Raw genomic sequence first — 17092 nt, forward strand, 5'->3', positions numbered from 1 at the left:
TGATCGAAGCCTTTCGCCATTTGCTTCCTCAGTGTCTCTCCTTCTTTTAACAGATGAATAAATCTGCTAGTTTTATCATAGCTGGACTTCTGAGAAGAATGCTTTTTAAAAAGTTGGGCTTTGATTGCTCTGTTGTCTTTAGCATTAGGCACCAGCAAACTAGAACTGATAGGCAAGGTTGTTCTGGTTTGCCTAGACATAAGTCCCTGAGCAGGGAGTCTAGTTGGTTGTAATGGGGTATATTTCTGAGATTGAGGAAATTCAAGAGGATATCAGTATTGTCACGCTTTTACCTCTCCAGTAATTGCCTTGCACTCTGTACTGCATGTTCAGCAAGGCCATTTGACTGTGAATATTCAGGACTGCTAGTAACGTGGATAAAGTCCCACTCCTCCGAAACAATTGACTGGTAAACTGAGAACCATTGTCAGAAATAACTTTGTGTGGACTACCATGGACTGAGAAATTATGTTTCTTCTTAGTAAAAACAGCACTGAATGTTAGGTTAGGTAGCAAATCGATCTCAAACCAAGAGTCTACCAACACTAAGTAATGCTGACTGTTCCACTCAAATATGTTAGTTGCTACTGTTGACCAAGGTAGTTCAGGAATTTGGCTTAGCTGAAGTGGCTCCTTTTACAAATGTGGCTTAGTACTGTTGCACACTGAAAAAGAAGAAAGCACTTTATCAATGTATTTTGCTAGAGAAGGTAAAATACTAGTCCTCTTGCCCTTCTTTTGGTAGACTCGGAACCTGGGTGGCCATGATGCAAGGTCTGTATTCATGTTGTAAGGAAGTAGGAACAACAACTTTTGGACCTTTGAAAATGATACCATCTTCCATCAGCATCTTATCTCTGTATGGAAAATAAGGTTATACTTCTGCCGGTACACAGGATTGCTTTGATGGCCATCCTACATTGATGAAGTGTTTGAGCTTTTGCAAAATTGGATCAGTCTTTGTATGCTTTCTTAGCTCATCAAGTCTAGTGGTAGAAAAATTATGCACTTCCAAGACATCAAAGTCAAAATTCTCTGCATCAAGCTGTTGTGGTATTTCTGGCTATCTGGATAAGGTATTAGCCAGATAAAGAAGTTTACCATTTGTATAGACCATTTTGAAATTGTACTTTTGCAATTTGAGCATCATTCTTTGTAGTCTTGCTGGAGCGGAATGTATAAACTACTTTAAATAGTGACTAGAGGTTGATGGACAATTTCTTTCTGGATAGCTTGTCTATAAATATAATCATGGAACTTCGAACATGCGGACACAATTGCCAAAAGTTCCTTTTCAATTTGAGAATGCTGCATCTCAGTTTGGGTAAGAACTCTAGATGCATAGGCAACAGGTCTGCCCTCTTGAAGAATAACTGCACCAAGACCGAACTTTGAGGCATCACAGGAAAGAACTACTGGTTTGTGGACATCATAGTATCTTAATGTAGAGGGGTTAGCAGTTTGCTGTTTGAGGTTATCAAATGCTCTCTGGTGTTGTTCTAACCATGACCATGCAACATTCTTGTGTATCAGCTCTCTTAAAAGTGCTGATAACTCACTAATGTCAGAGATAAATTTGCCCAAATAGTTAATTATACCAAGAAAACGCTGTAAAGCTTGGACATTGCCTAGAACTGGCATCTCAGGAATGGGTGCTTGTTTAGAAGGATCTGGTCCTAAGTCTGTATTGGTAAGTAAATGACCTACATAAGTAACTCCTGGTAGGCTGAATTTGCACTTCAAAGGATTGAGTTTTAAATTCATTTCACTTCACGTGTGTGTGTGTGTGTGTGTGTGTGTGTGTGTGTGTGTGTGTGTGTGTGTGTGTGTGTGTGTGTGTGTAATGCCCCAGGTGTACATGGTGGTGGGTAGAGAATAAGGCTTGAACCCTGTACCTTGGGCCCAACTGGCAAGAGCCTGAATTCCCTACCCACCACCATTTGTAAAAATGTTGCAGGATTTTCCTTCATACTTTTTCTATTCCTCATAAAATCTGTGGTTTCTGCATTTGTGTCCTTGTTGCCTGACAGCTACATGTTCTCTGGTTTTATTCTTGGCTGTCTGGAGTGTTTCTCCCTGGGCCTCTGCTAAAATTAGCTTTTTTTTTCAAAGTCAGACTTTCCTGGTTAACAAAAGTTAAAAAAAATAGACACACTTCAATATCAGACTTCATATTCTTCAGAAAGTGCATGGTAACAAAAGCTTTTATTCTAGCAATTTTCTAAGTGTACAAGATGGATATTTGAAATGTATCCCTGTGTTTGGGACTGTATTCCCCCCATTATTGGCTTTGTCCAGGTTTTGTGCTAGGGTTGAGAGTTATGGTAAGAACTGAATTCACTGAATATGTTTGGGGGCTGTATTCATCCAGTATTGGCTTTGTTTAGGTAGTGTTTGGGACTGTATTCCCCCCATTATTGGCTTCATCCAGGTTTTGTGCTAGGGTTGAGAGTTATGGTAAGAACTGAATTCACTGAATATGTTTGGGGGCTGTATTCACCCAGTATTGGCTTTGTTCAGGTATTTATTGGCTTCATCCAGGTTTTTTGCTAATGTTGAGAGCTATGGTAAGAACTGATTTCACTGAATATGTTTGGGGGCTATATTCTCCCATTACTGGCTTTGTCCGGGTGTTATTTGCTAAGTGGTTGAGAGCTATGGTGAGAACTGAATTCTCTGAATGTTTGGTGGTTGTAGTCACCCATTATTGGCTTTGTTCAGGTATTTTGTGCTAAGAGGTTGACAGCTGTGCTATGGTGAGAACTGAATTCACTAAATGGTAGCTATTTAAGTTTCAGTCTTCCTCTTTCGCAAAACAGTTGATTTGGCGTAGTGGTATGTTACTCTGACTGTTTTGCACGGGGTCCCCTGGGTTCAAGACGTGGCAGTGAAATGTATGGTGGTAATGCAGCATTTTATTCTAGCAACTTTCAAACATTATACAAGCAATGTTTAAAATGTGTCCCTGGTTTTTGGCCTTTTGTCCCCCCCCTCAATAAATTTTGGCTTTTTCCAGATTTCTTGTGCTGAAAAGTTCAGAGATACAGCTGAGTGTCGAGTAGATTTTACAAGGAGCTGAGAGCTGCAGGGGAGCAAAAGTTTAGTGCTGCTTATGTTTAGTCTGCTTGCATTTTAATAGCACAACAGATAGTGTACTTGCTTTAGATGCTGAAGGCTGTGGGTTCTACTCCTACAGTAGGTAAATGCATTGCTGATGCTGTATTGTGTTGTTAAGGGGGTGGATGCTGCAGTCTTTTTGGCAAAGATACCTAGTAACTATGAACCTGTTAACAGTTTGCTATCCATTCCCTATTGCGGTATTACTAGCTTTTCATTTTTTATTGCATGCAACAAAAGCAATTTATTCTTCAAGGGTAACAGGCACTTTATTTGTAGATTAAGCAATGACATATAAAGTGTTTGCTAGCAGCAACCTCTTTATTAGTTACAAATTTTTTCAATGTGGAGTTTACTACTTCAGAGATTGTGTATATTTTTTACTGATACTGGTGGACTTGAGTAGACTTTTTATGATGGAAATGTTCTGAATTGGGCAGTTTTGTCATTGGTGGATGCTTTTTGTTTCATTGTTTACTGGAAAATGTTCAAAACAATAAATTTAAAATGCCCTCTAACAACTGCACTGTATTGTACAAGGAATATAATGTAATACGGTCAGGAAGGTATTTCAAAGAGCACGTTATGTTCGAGGGGCCTGTGATTTTGAAGACAGCCCAGAGTTAATATTTGCCATTGGCAAAATGTATTTTCTCTGAAAGTGGGTTTCAGTGCTGTTCCAATGCATGTGAGTTTCAAGAGCAGAGAAGTTTTAATGTTAGTCTATTTTCATTGTGAGACTGCATTGCTTTAACAGATATGTATTAGGGTTTGTGCTGTAAAATGCAAAATAAAACTTTCAAATGAAATCCTAAATCATTGCACAAGTAAAGCAGTATGCACATTAGTGTTTATGATAAATGGGGCAAAATAACCAAGGAATGGGACATTGGAATGGCTGCAGGGGGGAGGCTCCATTTGACCATGATTTTGTGAGGGGGGTAGCAAGCTCAGACAGCCCCGGTTGAACTATACCTCTCAGTTGTCCATATCTTTGCAGAATGAATAGATATTTGCTGCTTATTTTTGGTTTGTTCCTCAAATTTGTGGTTTTCTAGCAAATCATTTAGGAATGAAGCCATTAAATGACAGACATTGAGTTTCAGATGTCATAACCTTCAGAAAAATGCATGCTAATGCAAGACTGTCTTTAAGTTTATACAAGAGCAATTTTTCGTAGTGTTTGTATGTTCCCCAATATATTTGGCCTTGTTCAGATTTCCTGCATTAAGAGGTTGAGAGGTACGTGCAAATCACTTTGTAGATTAGGAATATCCAAACATCTCAATTGTCCCCAATTCTGGCTCAAAATGTTGCTCTCCCCTAATAATCCCTCCTCCAAAATGGCAATTTTGGAAGAAAATGTGGAAGGTTTACAATTATATATAATTGTAATGATCACTTATAGATTATCTTTATTTCAGAAATGCATGTGGATGCTCTTATTTTGTTAGCTGCTTCAAGTTAACTGTTAATATTAAAAAGGTGTCCCTTTTTTGACAGGTATTTTTGCATCACATTTTGGTCCGTTTTTCATAAAATTGTGGTTTTCTGGCAATTTAGTGGCAAGTCATTAAAGATTGAAGTTAGAAAATAATGGCAGACATTTGAGTTTCAGATTTCATACCCTTCAGAAAATTTGTACTAATGCAAGATCTACCTGTTCTATTTAAGTTATAAGAGCAATATTTAAAAATTGGCCTTATTTTTGGGCTTGTGTCCCACTTCTAGTTCTATGTATGGCTTTGTCCAGATTTCTTGCTCTGAAGTTGAGAGGTATGAGTGTCAGATCCATCACTGTCAGCCAGAGACATTTCAAATTGTGACATACTTATTGCACCCCACTCCCCATTGTAGTGGCTCTGGATGTGTCCATGGAAGGCAAGGAGCAGTTATGCAGTGTAAGTGTGCAGAGTATTCCCCCATCCAAAGTAGATCACAAATACGACCGTGGCTTTTCATCTGTCCTTGATTTTGCAAAATGTTCTGGTTTTCTTTCAGATTTTTGTACTATTGATTTATGCTTCTTATTCAGGAACTGTATGCTGTCACAGTGCCCTGTTGCTCTGTTTAAGTAGCCATAGTTTAATGAACATCAGGTAAGCTTGTCGGAGATTGTAAGTTGCAAGTAAGTTATAGTAAGCTTGTCAGACATTGTAAGATGCAAGTAAGCTTTAGTAAGTATATTGTTAAAGAATTACCAGCATTGAAAGCCTTTTCGTTGTTGCCATGCAGAGAATATTTACATGACTAGATAATGTATAAGCCTTGGGTATTGAAATGCATATGACAGTATTTTATTTATTTATTTTATTTGCAGTTGGTTTGCCAGGATAGTCCATTGGGCCAAATTAACCCGTTTTCAATGGAGTCCTGGGGAGAAAAGCTCCAAAACTAAGTAGGTTATTAATAGATATACAAATTATACAATTACACAGAAGTTAATCATACAAGAAATAACAATTTGCAAATAATACAACAAAAACTAGAGCGAGTACAATCTAATGATGAAATTAATAGGTAATACAGACTAAAGGGAAATTTATCACAAAAGCACTGAGAAATAACAACATGTTTGGAAGCATTTCATGACAATATTGAGGAATAATAACATATTAGGAAGCAATGTACAAAAGTACTGAGAAGCAATAACGTATTAGGGAAGCAATACTTAGGAAGTGTGGCCTAGTATATTCATTCCGATTTATTGTAGGAATAATAATATGTATGAGTTAGGGTGGGTAATTAGGAAAGTTGCAGGAGGAAACAGAGGAAGAAAGAAGATGGAGTTTGCAAGTTAGTTATGTGGGGTGGGAGCAAGAGCATTCCTACTGGGATACTAGATGTGAGTGAAGAGATCTTTTAAATATAAAATGGTTGGGGGTGGTGCGAATGGAAGGTGGTAGGGAGTTCCAAAGGCATGCAAGGCCATAAGACAGAAGATTTTTGCCTGCGGGACGAGTTGGTTTATATACTTCTAATAGATTTTGATTGTTGGACCTTAATACTCTAGCAGGAAGGTGCATTTTAAAGGCTGATGAAAGGGAGGGACAAAGGGAGGGGTTGAAAATGAGCTTATGTGCAAGATTTAGTTGAGTATATATGAGATAACTGGGTAGCTCTAGCCATTTTAGTTTTTGGAGAGAGGAACAGTGGTGGGTGGAGGACTTGTGGTTGGTAGCGAACTTGGCAATTTTGTTGTAGCAAGAGGAAAGTTGTGTTTTTAGAGAGGTCTGTAGATTAGTTAGGAGTGGAGCGCCATAGAGAAGGGAGGGGATAAGAAATGAAGTAGAGAGGGTGATTTTGGTAGCAGGTGTAAGGTAATGATTTTGTCTGTAAAGCATACCTAGTTTTTGATGGGTTTTCTTGATATTTAACTGTAGGTGGGAGTTGAATTTGAGCTGGTTATCAATTTGGACCCCAAGTAACCTGGTCTCGGACACCAGTTCCAGGGGTAGATTATTTTGTCTAGAGATGTGGAATGTGTTTATATTGAAAGAAGTTGCCTTAGAGGGGGTGAATAACATTAATTTGGTTTTAGAGGCATTGAGTGCTAGGTGATTCCTTTTCATCCATTGCTCAGTTGTTGTAAAAGCATCTTGAGTCAGTTTTAGGAGTGAGGGGATAGAGGTGGCAGCGCAGATAATAGCAGAATCATCGGCATATTGGATAATGTCTGAGAATGGGATAGAGTTGCGGAAATCATTTATAAATATATTGAAGAGAAGGGGACTCAGTATAGAGCCCTGGGGTACCCCAGTAGGAGTATTTAGAAATGAGGAGGTGGCCTTTTTCCATTTGACTGCTTGAGATCTGTTAGATAAGTAGCTGGAGAACCAGTTCAAGGAGGAGGGAGATAGGTTAAGTTTAGAAAGTTTAGTTAGTAGCAGGCTGTGAGAGAGTGTCAATGGCCTTAGAGAGGTCGAGTAGTAGGGTAGAAACAATTTGGCCAGAGTTGCAGGCTTTATTTACAGTTTCAAGGAAGGAGAGGAGGGCGGTCATAGTGCTATGATGTGGTCTGAATCCATGTGTGGGAGTTAGTAGGTGATTATCTAAGAGATGTGGAAGGAGTTGTAGTTGGATACGCTTTTCTAGGAGTTTAGAGATGGGGGACAGAATAGCGATGGGGTGGAAATTAGTAACATTGTTGTTGTTGCCACCTTTATGTAGAGGTATGATAAAGGCCCTTTTCCAGACTTGGGGTACTATACATTCTTGGATAGAGCAGTTGATTTAAAATGCTAATAGGGTAAGCGATTGCTTCAGCAGCTTTGCTAAGAAAGTAAGAAGGGATGTTATCAGGAGCATTGGTGCATGGCTTCAGTTTCATAAGGAGTTTCTTTATAGTAGAAGTGGGTATAGGTTTAAATGAGAAAAAAGGAGTGTGAAGAGGGAGAATTAGGGCAGATGAAGCTGATGAAGTAGTAGCAGTAGGAGGAGTGGATAGATGTTAGTTACTAGATGGGAATGAGGAAGTAGTAGCAGAGTAGGGTAGAGTCTTGGTTGGGGATGGTAAGGGAGTTTTGGAGAATGTAGTGGTGTTAGAGAAAGATGACGTTAATTTGGAAATGGATTCAATGAAAAGAGTTAAATTGGGTAGCCAAGTCTTGGTCAGGAGCGTTTGGGTCTGGGGTAGGGGTATCTGGTTTGCTGGGCTCAAGTAGAGTAGAGATACCTTTCCAAAATTTCTGAGGGTTTGATTTTATTATTGTTTTGAAGTGTGGAAAAGTAGTTTTGTCGGTCGAAGATTATGAGCTTTTTTACCTTATTTCGAAGTATTTTATATTCATTGTAATAAAAGGACAGGATTACAGTATTTTCAGAAGCTCATTACATTTTATTGCAGACCAGTGTCTTATAGCAGTGTCTGTGTGTTAGTACACTTGTAGTTGGGTGGCTTTAATGGTATATGGTAAATGAGCATTGCTACCTTACTTAAAAGCCAAGGCCTGCAACAACTAGCTCCACACTGAAGTCAAAACACAATAGCTCTGGTGGGTAAATGTACTCTGTAGTAATCAAAAAAGGCAAATGTTTAAAATAACTACAACTTATGTGCAAACACAATAGGTAGTGATGAAACAATGCTCTGCTAAAAATGCTTTAATGCTTCACATTGCTGAGCTGCAGATCAGTTATCACTGGCTACCAGGATTTCACCCACTTCAGCTCAAGCACTGTGCCGTTCAGTGCAACCTTCCCAGAACTAATTCAAGTCTGACCAGAATTATTTGGTGTGTGTATAAGAGGGAGGTAGCATACCCCTCAGCTGCCCAGATTTTTGCCCCATATTCCTCCTAAAAAGGATTGAAGTTGCTAAATGAGACATTTCAGTTTTAGATGTCATGTCATTTAGAAAAATGCATACTAACACAAATCCTGTTACTCTTGCAATTTTCTAAGTTTCTGAGAGCCATATTTATAATCTATCCCTATTTATTTTAGGCTTTGTCCAGATTTCTTGCACTAAGGTTGAGGCCTTGAGGGGTGTGGTATGTTTGTGAGAGAGAAAATGAAATGCCCAAGTTAGAGTTAACAGGTGGAATTTTCAAGTGCATTTTCAAGGAACTGTGAGTTTTAAGGGAAGCTAAGTTCACTGCTGCTCATGCCAAGTCTATTTACAATGTGCAACTGTTTTGTTTAGCAAATGGTATCTCTGTTGTGGTATAAAGTTTTAAAGCTATGTTAGTAGCACCACAAGTAGAATACTTGCATCTTAATGTAAAGGCTTGAGGTTATATTCCTATAGCATATACATTTGTATGCTGCAGTCCTCAGGATGTCCTCTTTTGGATGAGATGCCTAATAACTATGAACCTGTTTTTCAGCTTGTCATCCATTTTCTATTGCAATGTACCAGCTTACCATTTTTTTAATTTAACATAGGCAATTTATTCTTTGACGGCAGCAGGCACTGAATTTGTAGATGAAACACTGAAATATACAGTTGTTTTCTAGCAACAACATCTTCATTAGTTTCAGATATCTTTAATGTGGAATTATTCAGATTACTTTTACTTCAGCAGAGACACTCAAACAAGTGCTGCTGTATAATGCAAGGGATATAATTCAATTATATATTATAATTAATACAATCAGGTAAATCAAATAACTTTTGCATGGCCCTAACGGTGTGCAAGGAGCCTATTGCTTGAAAACAGTTCAAAGGTAAATAACCTGCCACTGGCCAGATGCATTTTCTTTGAATGTGGGTTTCAATGCTGTTTCATTGAATGTGAGTTTCAAAAGTAGAGAAGCTTTAATGCCAAGTCTGTTTTCATTGTAAGACTATAGCTTTGTTTAGGTTTAGTAAATGTCTCAGTGTTTGGGCTATAATGTTTGAAGTAAAAGTTGTAAATTAAATCCAACTGCCTGTAATCATTGTAGAACTAAAGCATAAAACAGTATGCACACAGATTTGAACAGTGTCTACAGTAAATGGGGAGAAATAGCCAAGTAATGGGACACTGGAATGGCAGTGTGGGCGGGGCTTGGGTGGGTGGACTTGGGCGGGGCTGTGTGGGCAGGGGGCGGGGTGAGCTATGTGGGTGGGGCTCTGGGTTTGCACCCCCCTGCAAAAAATCCTGCGGGCTCCCTTGCCACTCGGTTGGTTCTGTGACTGAACAAATCAAACCTTGCTGCGCCATTTTGTCTAACTGGACCTTGACTTTGTCCTATCTGTCCTAGCTATTGGAAGTCTTCTTGCTGGTCTGACTACTGGACTGAGCTCTGGGTCTAAATTCATGGAGTGCACAACTGGAAGTTTGCCTAGCTTGACGTCAAAAACGTCTTTATACTCTGATAAAATAGTATCACTGAAGCTGGAACTGGGATATGTGCTTATATGATGTACTTCTTATGTAAAAGAAAGCAGTTTCATTCTCAAACCATCTCTGAGACCTAATAATGACTGCACAGGTCTTCAGACTACATAAAATTGCAAGCTGTAACTGTTCCCAGCCCAAAGCTTTTCACCTCCATAAGCAACAAGCTTTGCACAGTTGCCCAAATTAAGCTACTCACCAGCTCTCACTTTAGCAAATGTTTCTGCTGACATTACATTACACTTTGAACCAGTGTTTACTTTGAGTTGTGTGGGTTTACCATTGATTAGGATAGTACAAAATACTTCATTCTTTGCCAGTAAAGCTAATGTATCAGCCTTTTCACTGACCACTGATACATCTACATAGAAAGTAGGGTTGCAGCTCCCTATATGATCAACTTTTTTTTGAGTGACCTTTCTTAATAACTGAATGAGACTTGTTTGATTTACAAAACTTTTGAAAATGGTGCCATTTTTAAACTTGTGGCATTGCTGACCAAATACTAAGCACTTCTTTCTTTTAGACTCATGTTTGGCACCACAATTATGACAGTTAACAATAAGACTTGACTTGGGTTTTGCTGATTCACTCTTACACTGTACTGATCAGTGAGCATGCCCTTTATACTGAGCTAGTCTTGGAACTTGCTAGAAAGCTATGGGATCTTCCTACCACACCCACAGGGGTTGCTGCTGCCATGTGCTTAGGCCCATATCTGCTTGCCATGTGTTACATGCTGTCTATGTTTGCTCTAGAAGCTGTTGAAACCATGCATGTGAGAGTGTTCAATCTCGCCGTTTGTTCTTACACCTGGGTTCGGAGCCGATCCTCGGCTCCGTGTCGGCCGCTTGGCAAAGCTCTGCATCGAGAAGAAGCTCGAGACCAACCTAACTCCCACAATCCCCCTCTGCCTTTACCTCAGATCTAGTTTGCCGCTGCAACGTTCGCATCATTTTGATGAGCTCGAACCACCTCAAAGCTAAGATTAATTAATTCTTATATTTCTTGTATTATTTTTGGTATAAAACTCTTCTAAAGTTGATTGTGTGTGTGTATGAGTAGTATATCGAGGGTTTCTCGGTTCCGTATATAATTTTTATATACTTCTTTGAGTTATTCCCTCGGGGCCTACCCCACCCTTTTACTTTTACTGGAGTTGACTATTGGATGTGACTTTATTAACAGGTTTTGACAATTTATACTGGATTTGACAACTTTTACTGGATTGGACATTTAGTACTAGCTACTTCTCTGTTTTCTGGGTTGATTTTGTTAACATGTCAGAAAAAGCTAAATCAGGCTTCAAACGGTGCCAATGTGGACAGAAGATGTCTGTCACAGACAATCATAGTTCCTGCGTCTACTGTCTTGGCCCTCTCCATCTGCAAGAAGACTGCTCCATCTGTCATTCTTTCAGTGGAAGGGTCATGACAGATAGGCGCAGGAAGCTTATGGATAGGGGTCTTTTGAAGCCTGCATTCCAAGAGGCTCTGGATGCATCAGACCAGGCATCTAAATCCTCGAAGGAATCGAAAGACGTCGGAGCCCAAGTCATCGGCTCCAAGCTCTTCATTCAAAGTTCGATCACCGGTTCCACAGACTTCGGGGCCGAGTGTTGAACTGTTGTCAGTTACCGAGCCTCGAGTCTTGGAACCGGTGACGGAGCTTCCTCCGCCTGCACTTTTGAGGTCGGCTCCGTCTTCGATTCCTTCAACGCGTTCTTCCAGGCCCCTCTCCGACACCGATGTAGACCGCGTGGTGCAGAAATTGATGGAGAATACGGCCTTGTCCAAACTCATCTCTGTCTCCTCCCAGTTGGTGTCGAGACTCGAAGGCCTTCCCTTATCTCCACCTGTTCCTCCTCCGAGGCCTATCCAGTCTTCGGAGCCGGGAGAGGCTGATCTGTTGATTGTGGAGCCCTCGGTGCCGGATCCGTCTTTTTCTCGGTCGGTACCGTTCACCTCGACTCCGTCGGGCCCAGTTCCGGAGTCTTGGAGCCGAAGATCCATCCTTGGGTCCGGGACTGAGAGTCGGACCGATGTTTCGGTTCCGACTCTCCCTCTCGGGGCCTCGGCTGGGATCGACTCGGCTCCGTCCTCGGGGTCGATGCCTTCGGTGCCTGTCTCGGGGATTCCTCCGGCTTCTTCAGAACCGGGGGATACCTCGACTTGGGACCCGGGGGCCTTCGAACTCATGAGGAAGGTGTTGTCTGTTCAGACAACCACTTCAGCAGAAACAGCTTCTTCTTCCCCTAAAGGTCCGTTATCCTCCTCTGCACCCATGGCTACGTCTAAGCGTCGAGCACCAGTGTCTCAGTCACCCCTAGAGGGTGCCCCCTCTTCCTCGGAGGCTTCTTCGGATGCCCCCCCCAAGGAAGTTCCGAGGAAAAGATTGTGTAAGAGGAGACACTTAGATTCTCCACAAGAATCATTGACATCGGACACTGACTTGGATGAGTCAGAAGGGTCCCCAAAATCACCCTCAGAGGATGTCACCTTTTCTGACATCCTGGACATCCTAAAACAGAGAGGTGATTGGCAAGCCCTTCCCCCTTCTGAGGATGAGTCAGTCTTGCTGAAGGCATTTGGTGCTCGCCCTTCCTCCTCCTGGGTCACTCCGCCCTTCGATGAGTTGATGGAACTGATTGCTCGAAGGGCGTGGGAGGCACCTGACACGGTGGAGCCAGTCCCTAGAAAGCCTAACAAATATATTACTGCCCCCCAAGATAAGGCTTATCTGACAAAGGGAGTGCCAGTGGACGCTATGGTGGTGGCAGCTGCCACGAAAAAGGAGATGTCTGAATCTTCCACATCTGTCCATCCGCCTAACAGAGATTCTAGGACTATGGACAGGTATGGGAAGCGCATTTTTAGTTCAGCGGCTTTTTCTATGCGATCCCTGAACTATTTGACCCACTTCACACGGCTACAGAGGGATCTAATCAAAGAGTTGGGAGATATGCTGCCGTCTCGGAAAAGGTTACAGCACATCTCAATACCCTTACATCTATTGCAAACTCGTCCATGAGACTGATCTCATATGCAGCCGAAGGATCGAGTAGGGCAGCGGCTTCAGCGATTGCTCTTTGTAGACAATCCTGGATGCGCTTATGTTCATTTGCGGAAGCCTTCAAGTCTTCCTTTATTAACGCCCCGTTTGATGGTGCCACTCTCTTTGGCCCCAAAGTAAAGGAGACCCTTACCCGGTGTGAGCAAGAGGGAAAGACTCTGTCTGCTGTCGGAGTCCGTTTTTCCACCCCATCCAGACCATACCCCAAAGGGCAACGTGGTGGAAAAATGTGGTTTCGAAAACCCCAAGGTTCTTTCCCAGGCACACAGGGTGATGCCCCCTCTAGAGGCAGAGGAGGGGGCAGAGGTGGAAGATGTCGCCCTGGTGGCAGAGGGGGTCCGCAGAACCAAGGTGACAGGGATACACTTCCCGGGAAACCTTTCCAGCACTCCTGAGAGGAGGCCCGACTATCCTGCTCTGGAGGCAGTCGGGGGTCACTTAGCTTTATACCCTCAGGCCTGGCAAAATCTTACATCAGACAATTGGGTAAAAAGCATTGTTTCCAGAGGCTACAGAATTCCCTTCCTATTGCCCCCAATTCCACAGAAAAGACTTTCAGATGTGCCGCCCCATCTGCGAAGTCCTGCAGCTATAGAAATTTCAAAGCTGCTAGAAAAAAGAGTCATCCAACCAGTCCCAGCGGACCAAAGAGGATTCGGAACTTACTCAAGGTTCTTTTTAGTTCCAAAAAAGACAGGGGACTGGAGGCCAATTCTGGACCTAAGCAAACTCAATACCTTCATCAAGAAGGAAAAGTTCCGGATGGTCACGCTTCAATCGATCCTTCCATTTCTACAGAAGGACAACTGGATGTGCTCAATAGATCTAAAGGACGCATACTACCACATCAAAATGGCCAGGGCGTCCAGGGATCACTTGCGCTTCCGGCTGGGAGCCAGTCATTATCAGTTTCGAGCCCTGCCCTTTGGTCTGACCTCAGCCCCCAGGGTTTTCACCAAATGTATGGCAGTGGTAGCGTCTCACTTGAGACGCCTGGGATTCCAGGTGTTTCTGTATGTGGACGACTGGCTCCTGTCTGCCACCACCGAGCGTCGACTGATTCAGGCCAGGGATTACACGCTACAGCTTTGTGTACATCTCGGGATTTCCGTAAATTTCGAAAAGTCCTTACTACAGCCATCACAGCATATCTCATTCATACGAGCAGAATTGGATACGCGTTGCTTAATTCTAAGGCTTCCTCCAGAAAGGATAAACTCCCTACGAAACCATATATATCTTCTCCTATCATTCAGAAAATCCCCAGCGAAACTGGTTCTGAAGGTTTTGGGGCTCATGGCAGCTTCTCTCATTGCGATACCCTTGGGAAGACTGCACATGAGAGTTCTTCAATGGCTACTGTTTGCACAATGGTCATTCCAAAAGCTACCCCTGACACACGAAATTCACGTCACAACCATATGCAAATCACACCTAGCTTGGTGGCTACGGACTTGCAATCTTTCCAGCGGAAGACCATTTGTGCTGCCCACGCCGACAGCAACGGTGACCACGGACGCTTCCCTGATAGGGTGGGGGGGCATCTTTCAGGGACAGACAGTCCAAGGCGAATGGACCAATTTGGAATACAATCTGCACATCAATGTTCTAGAGTTGAGGGCAGTGTTTCTAGCCTTGCAACACTTTGCTCCCCTTCTTCCTCTAGGGACAATTGCAGTTCAGACGGACAACATGTCCGTAGTCTGGTACATAAACAAGCAAGGGGGAACCAAGTCTTATCAACTATGCAGAGAGGCCATGAGAATCTGGCAATGGGCGGAGTCCACAGGTCGTTTTCTGATAGCAACGCACATCCCGGGGTTATCCAACGTCATAGCGGACAGGTTGAGCAGAGCCATCCTGTTACCTCACGAGTGGTCCCTCAAACAGTCAGTTGCGAAGGAAATTTTTCGCAAGTGGGGCCAGCCTTCCTGCGATCTGTTTGCGTCTCCAATGAACGCCAAATGCAGGAGCTATTTTGCCCTATTACCCCCTCCAGGGGAAGTCCCCAGGGACGCTCTGGTTCACGATTGGCCCCCGGGTCTCCTGTACGCTTTTCCTCCTGTTCCCCTGATTTCAAAATTTCTACAGAAAGCCAGCAACCTGCAGAGGACAGTTATCCTCATTGCCCCATTCTGGCCTCATCAAATCTGGTTTCCCTCTCTTCTGGCACACCAAATGCAGGAACCCTGGATCCTGGACCCAGAGCCGGATCTACTGACCCATTCGTCAGGGGCTCTCCACCCGTCGCTTCTCTCCCTCAGACTAGCAGCTTGGCTGCTCCGCTTCCCTTCTTAGCCAGGTCTGATCTTCTATCCCCAGCAGTTCAAAATATCCTGGTGGCTTCTCATAAATCTTCCACTACAAAGATCTACACTAGTAAATGGAAGCGTTTTGTGCACTGGGCAACTACACAACAACTGGATCCCGTAATAGCTCCTCTGAATAAGGTCTTGGAGTTTTTATCTGAACTGTTCCACCAAGGGGCTTCTCCTGCCACTTTGAGAGTGCAATTAGCTGCCATATCAAACTTTCATGTGGGGGAAAGTGGGGCTCCTATTATGGCTCACAGACTTTGTAAAGCCTTTCTAAAAGGATCTTTCCATATTAGACCACCAGTTAGAAGTCCTACTTCACCTTGGAACTTGAACCTTCTCTTGTCACAGCTGATGCTACCACCTTTTGAACCAGCCTCTTCCTGTCCTTTGAAGTTTTTGTCATGGAAGACCCTTTTTCTGGTGGCTATCACATCGGCCAGGCGGGTATCGGAGCTTCAAGCTCTTTCAGTTAAACATCCTTATTTGATTTTTCACCCTGATAGAGTATCTCTTCGCACTAATCCATCCTTTCTTCCCAAAGTTTGCTCCGTTAATAATATTAATCAGTCCATTGAACTCCCCAACTTTTTTAAGAACCATTCCAATAAGTTGGAATACATGTTACACAAGTTAGATGTTCATAGACAACTCAGATTTTACTTGGACAGAACAAAGGATCACAGAAAAACAGACCAGCTCTTTGTAGCCTTCTCAGACAGCAAGAAAGGTATGGCAATTACAAAACGAACCCTGTCCAAATGGCTTTCTGATTGCATTATTTTTGTTTATACTGCCTCTGAACAAACTTTACCTGTCAAGCCCAAAGGGCACTCTACAAGATCAGTATCTTCATCCCTGGCTCATGCAGCCCGCCTGCAGTTAGACACTATTTGTGCGGCTGCCACTTGGTCTAAACCACATACATTCATTTCTCATTACAAAGTAGACAGGATTTCTAGGGACAGGGCAACCTTTGGTTCCACTGTGCTCAGGAACGTTCTCCCCTGAGTTCCTCGGGAACATGGAGCTAGGGACGCTACCCAGGTGTAAGAACAAACGGCGAGATTGAACACTCTCACATATAGAAGTTATGTCCTTACCATAACGTTCCATGTGGAGTGTTCATCTCGCCTTTGTTCTTACATTCCACCCTCCCACCCTCAGGAAGAACGTCCAGTTTAGGTGCCTGGTTTGTTTCTCCTGATTCTGCCTTGAGCAGTTGTTATGGCTATGTATTTTAGCTATATTTATTCTTGTTTGGCATGAATGTGTTTTGCTCTCTTCTGTTTACTGTTGGTTTGCTTGCAAACTAGATCTGAGGTAAAGGCAGAGGGGGATTGTGGGAGTTAGGTTGGTCTCGAGCTTCTTCTCGATGCAGAGCTTTGCCAAGCGGCCGACACGGAGCCGAGGATCGGCTCCGAACCCAGGTGTAGGAACAAAGGCGAGATGAACACTCCACATGGAACGTTATGGTAAGGACATAACTTCTATTTTTATCACTTGTAAGCATATTTGTGCACCTTTTTATGAGCTCATGGATTTGAGAAATCTCTATGACTTTGCTTAATGTTAAATCACTGTCACAAACCAAAATTTTTATCACTGCAGCACTATTAACACCACACACAAGCCTCTCCTTTATTAACTCATCTTTCAAGTCAGTAACAAATCTGGAAGCTGACGCTGAAGAATCACTGCTCGTACTTGAGATGAAAAATATTTATTATCACTCTACATGATACAAGTGACAAAGTTAAGCGC

General features: G+C 42.6%; 1 protein-coding gene across 1 annotated transcript in view; it reads left to right on the forward strand.

Annotated features, from left to right (window-relative positions):
- CACNA1F (calcium voltage-gated channel subunit alpha1 F) overlaps nucleotides 1–17092 on the forward strand; it is a 4101209-nt gene that overhangs the window by 1993613 nt on the left and 2090504 nt on the right. The window contains 1 exon segment of the mRNA XM_044079296.1: nucleotides 2113–2125. Coding sequence (XP_043935231.1) covers nucleotides 2113–2125 — 13 coding nt within the window.

This window comes from Protopterus annectens, chromosome 8.part0 (genome assembly GCF_019279795.1).
Source record: "Protopterus annectens isolate FY-2018-M chromosome 8.part0, PAN1.0, whole genome shotgun sequence".
NCBI classification, from domain to species: Eukaryota; Metazoa; Chordata; order Ceratodontiformes; family Protopteridae; genus Protopterus; species Protopterus annectens.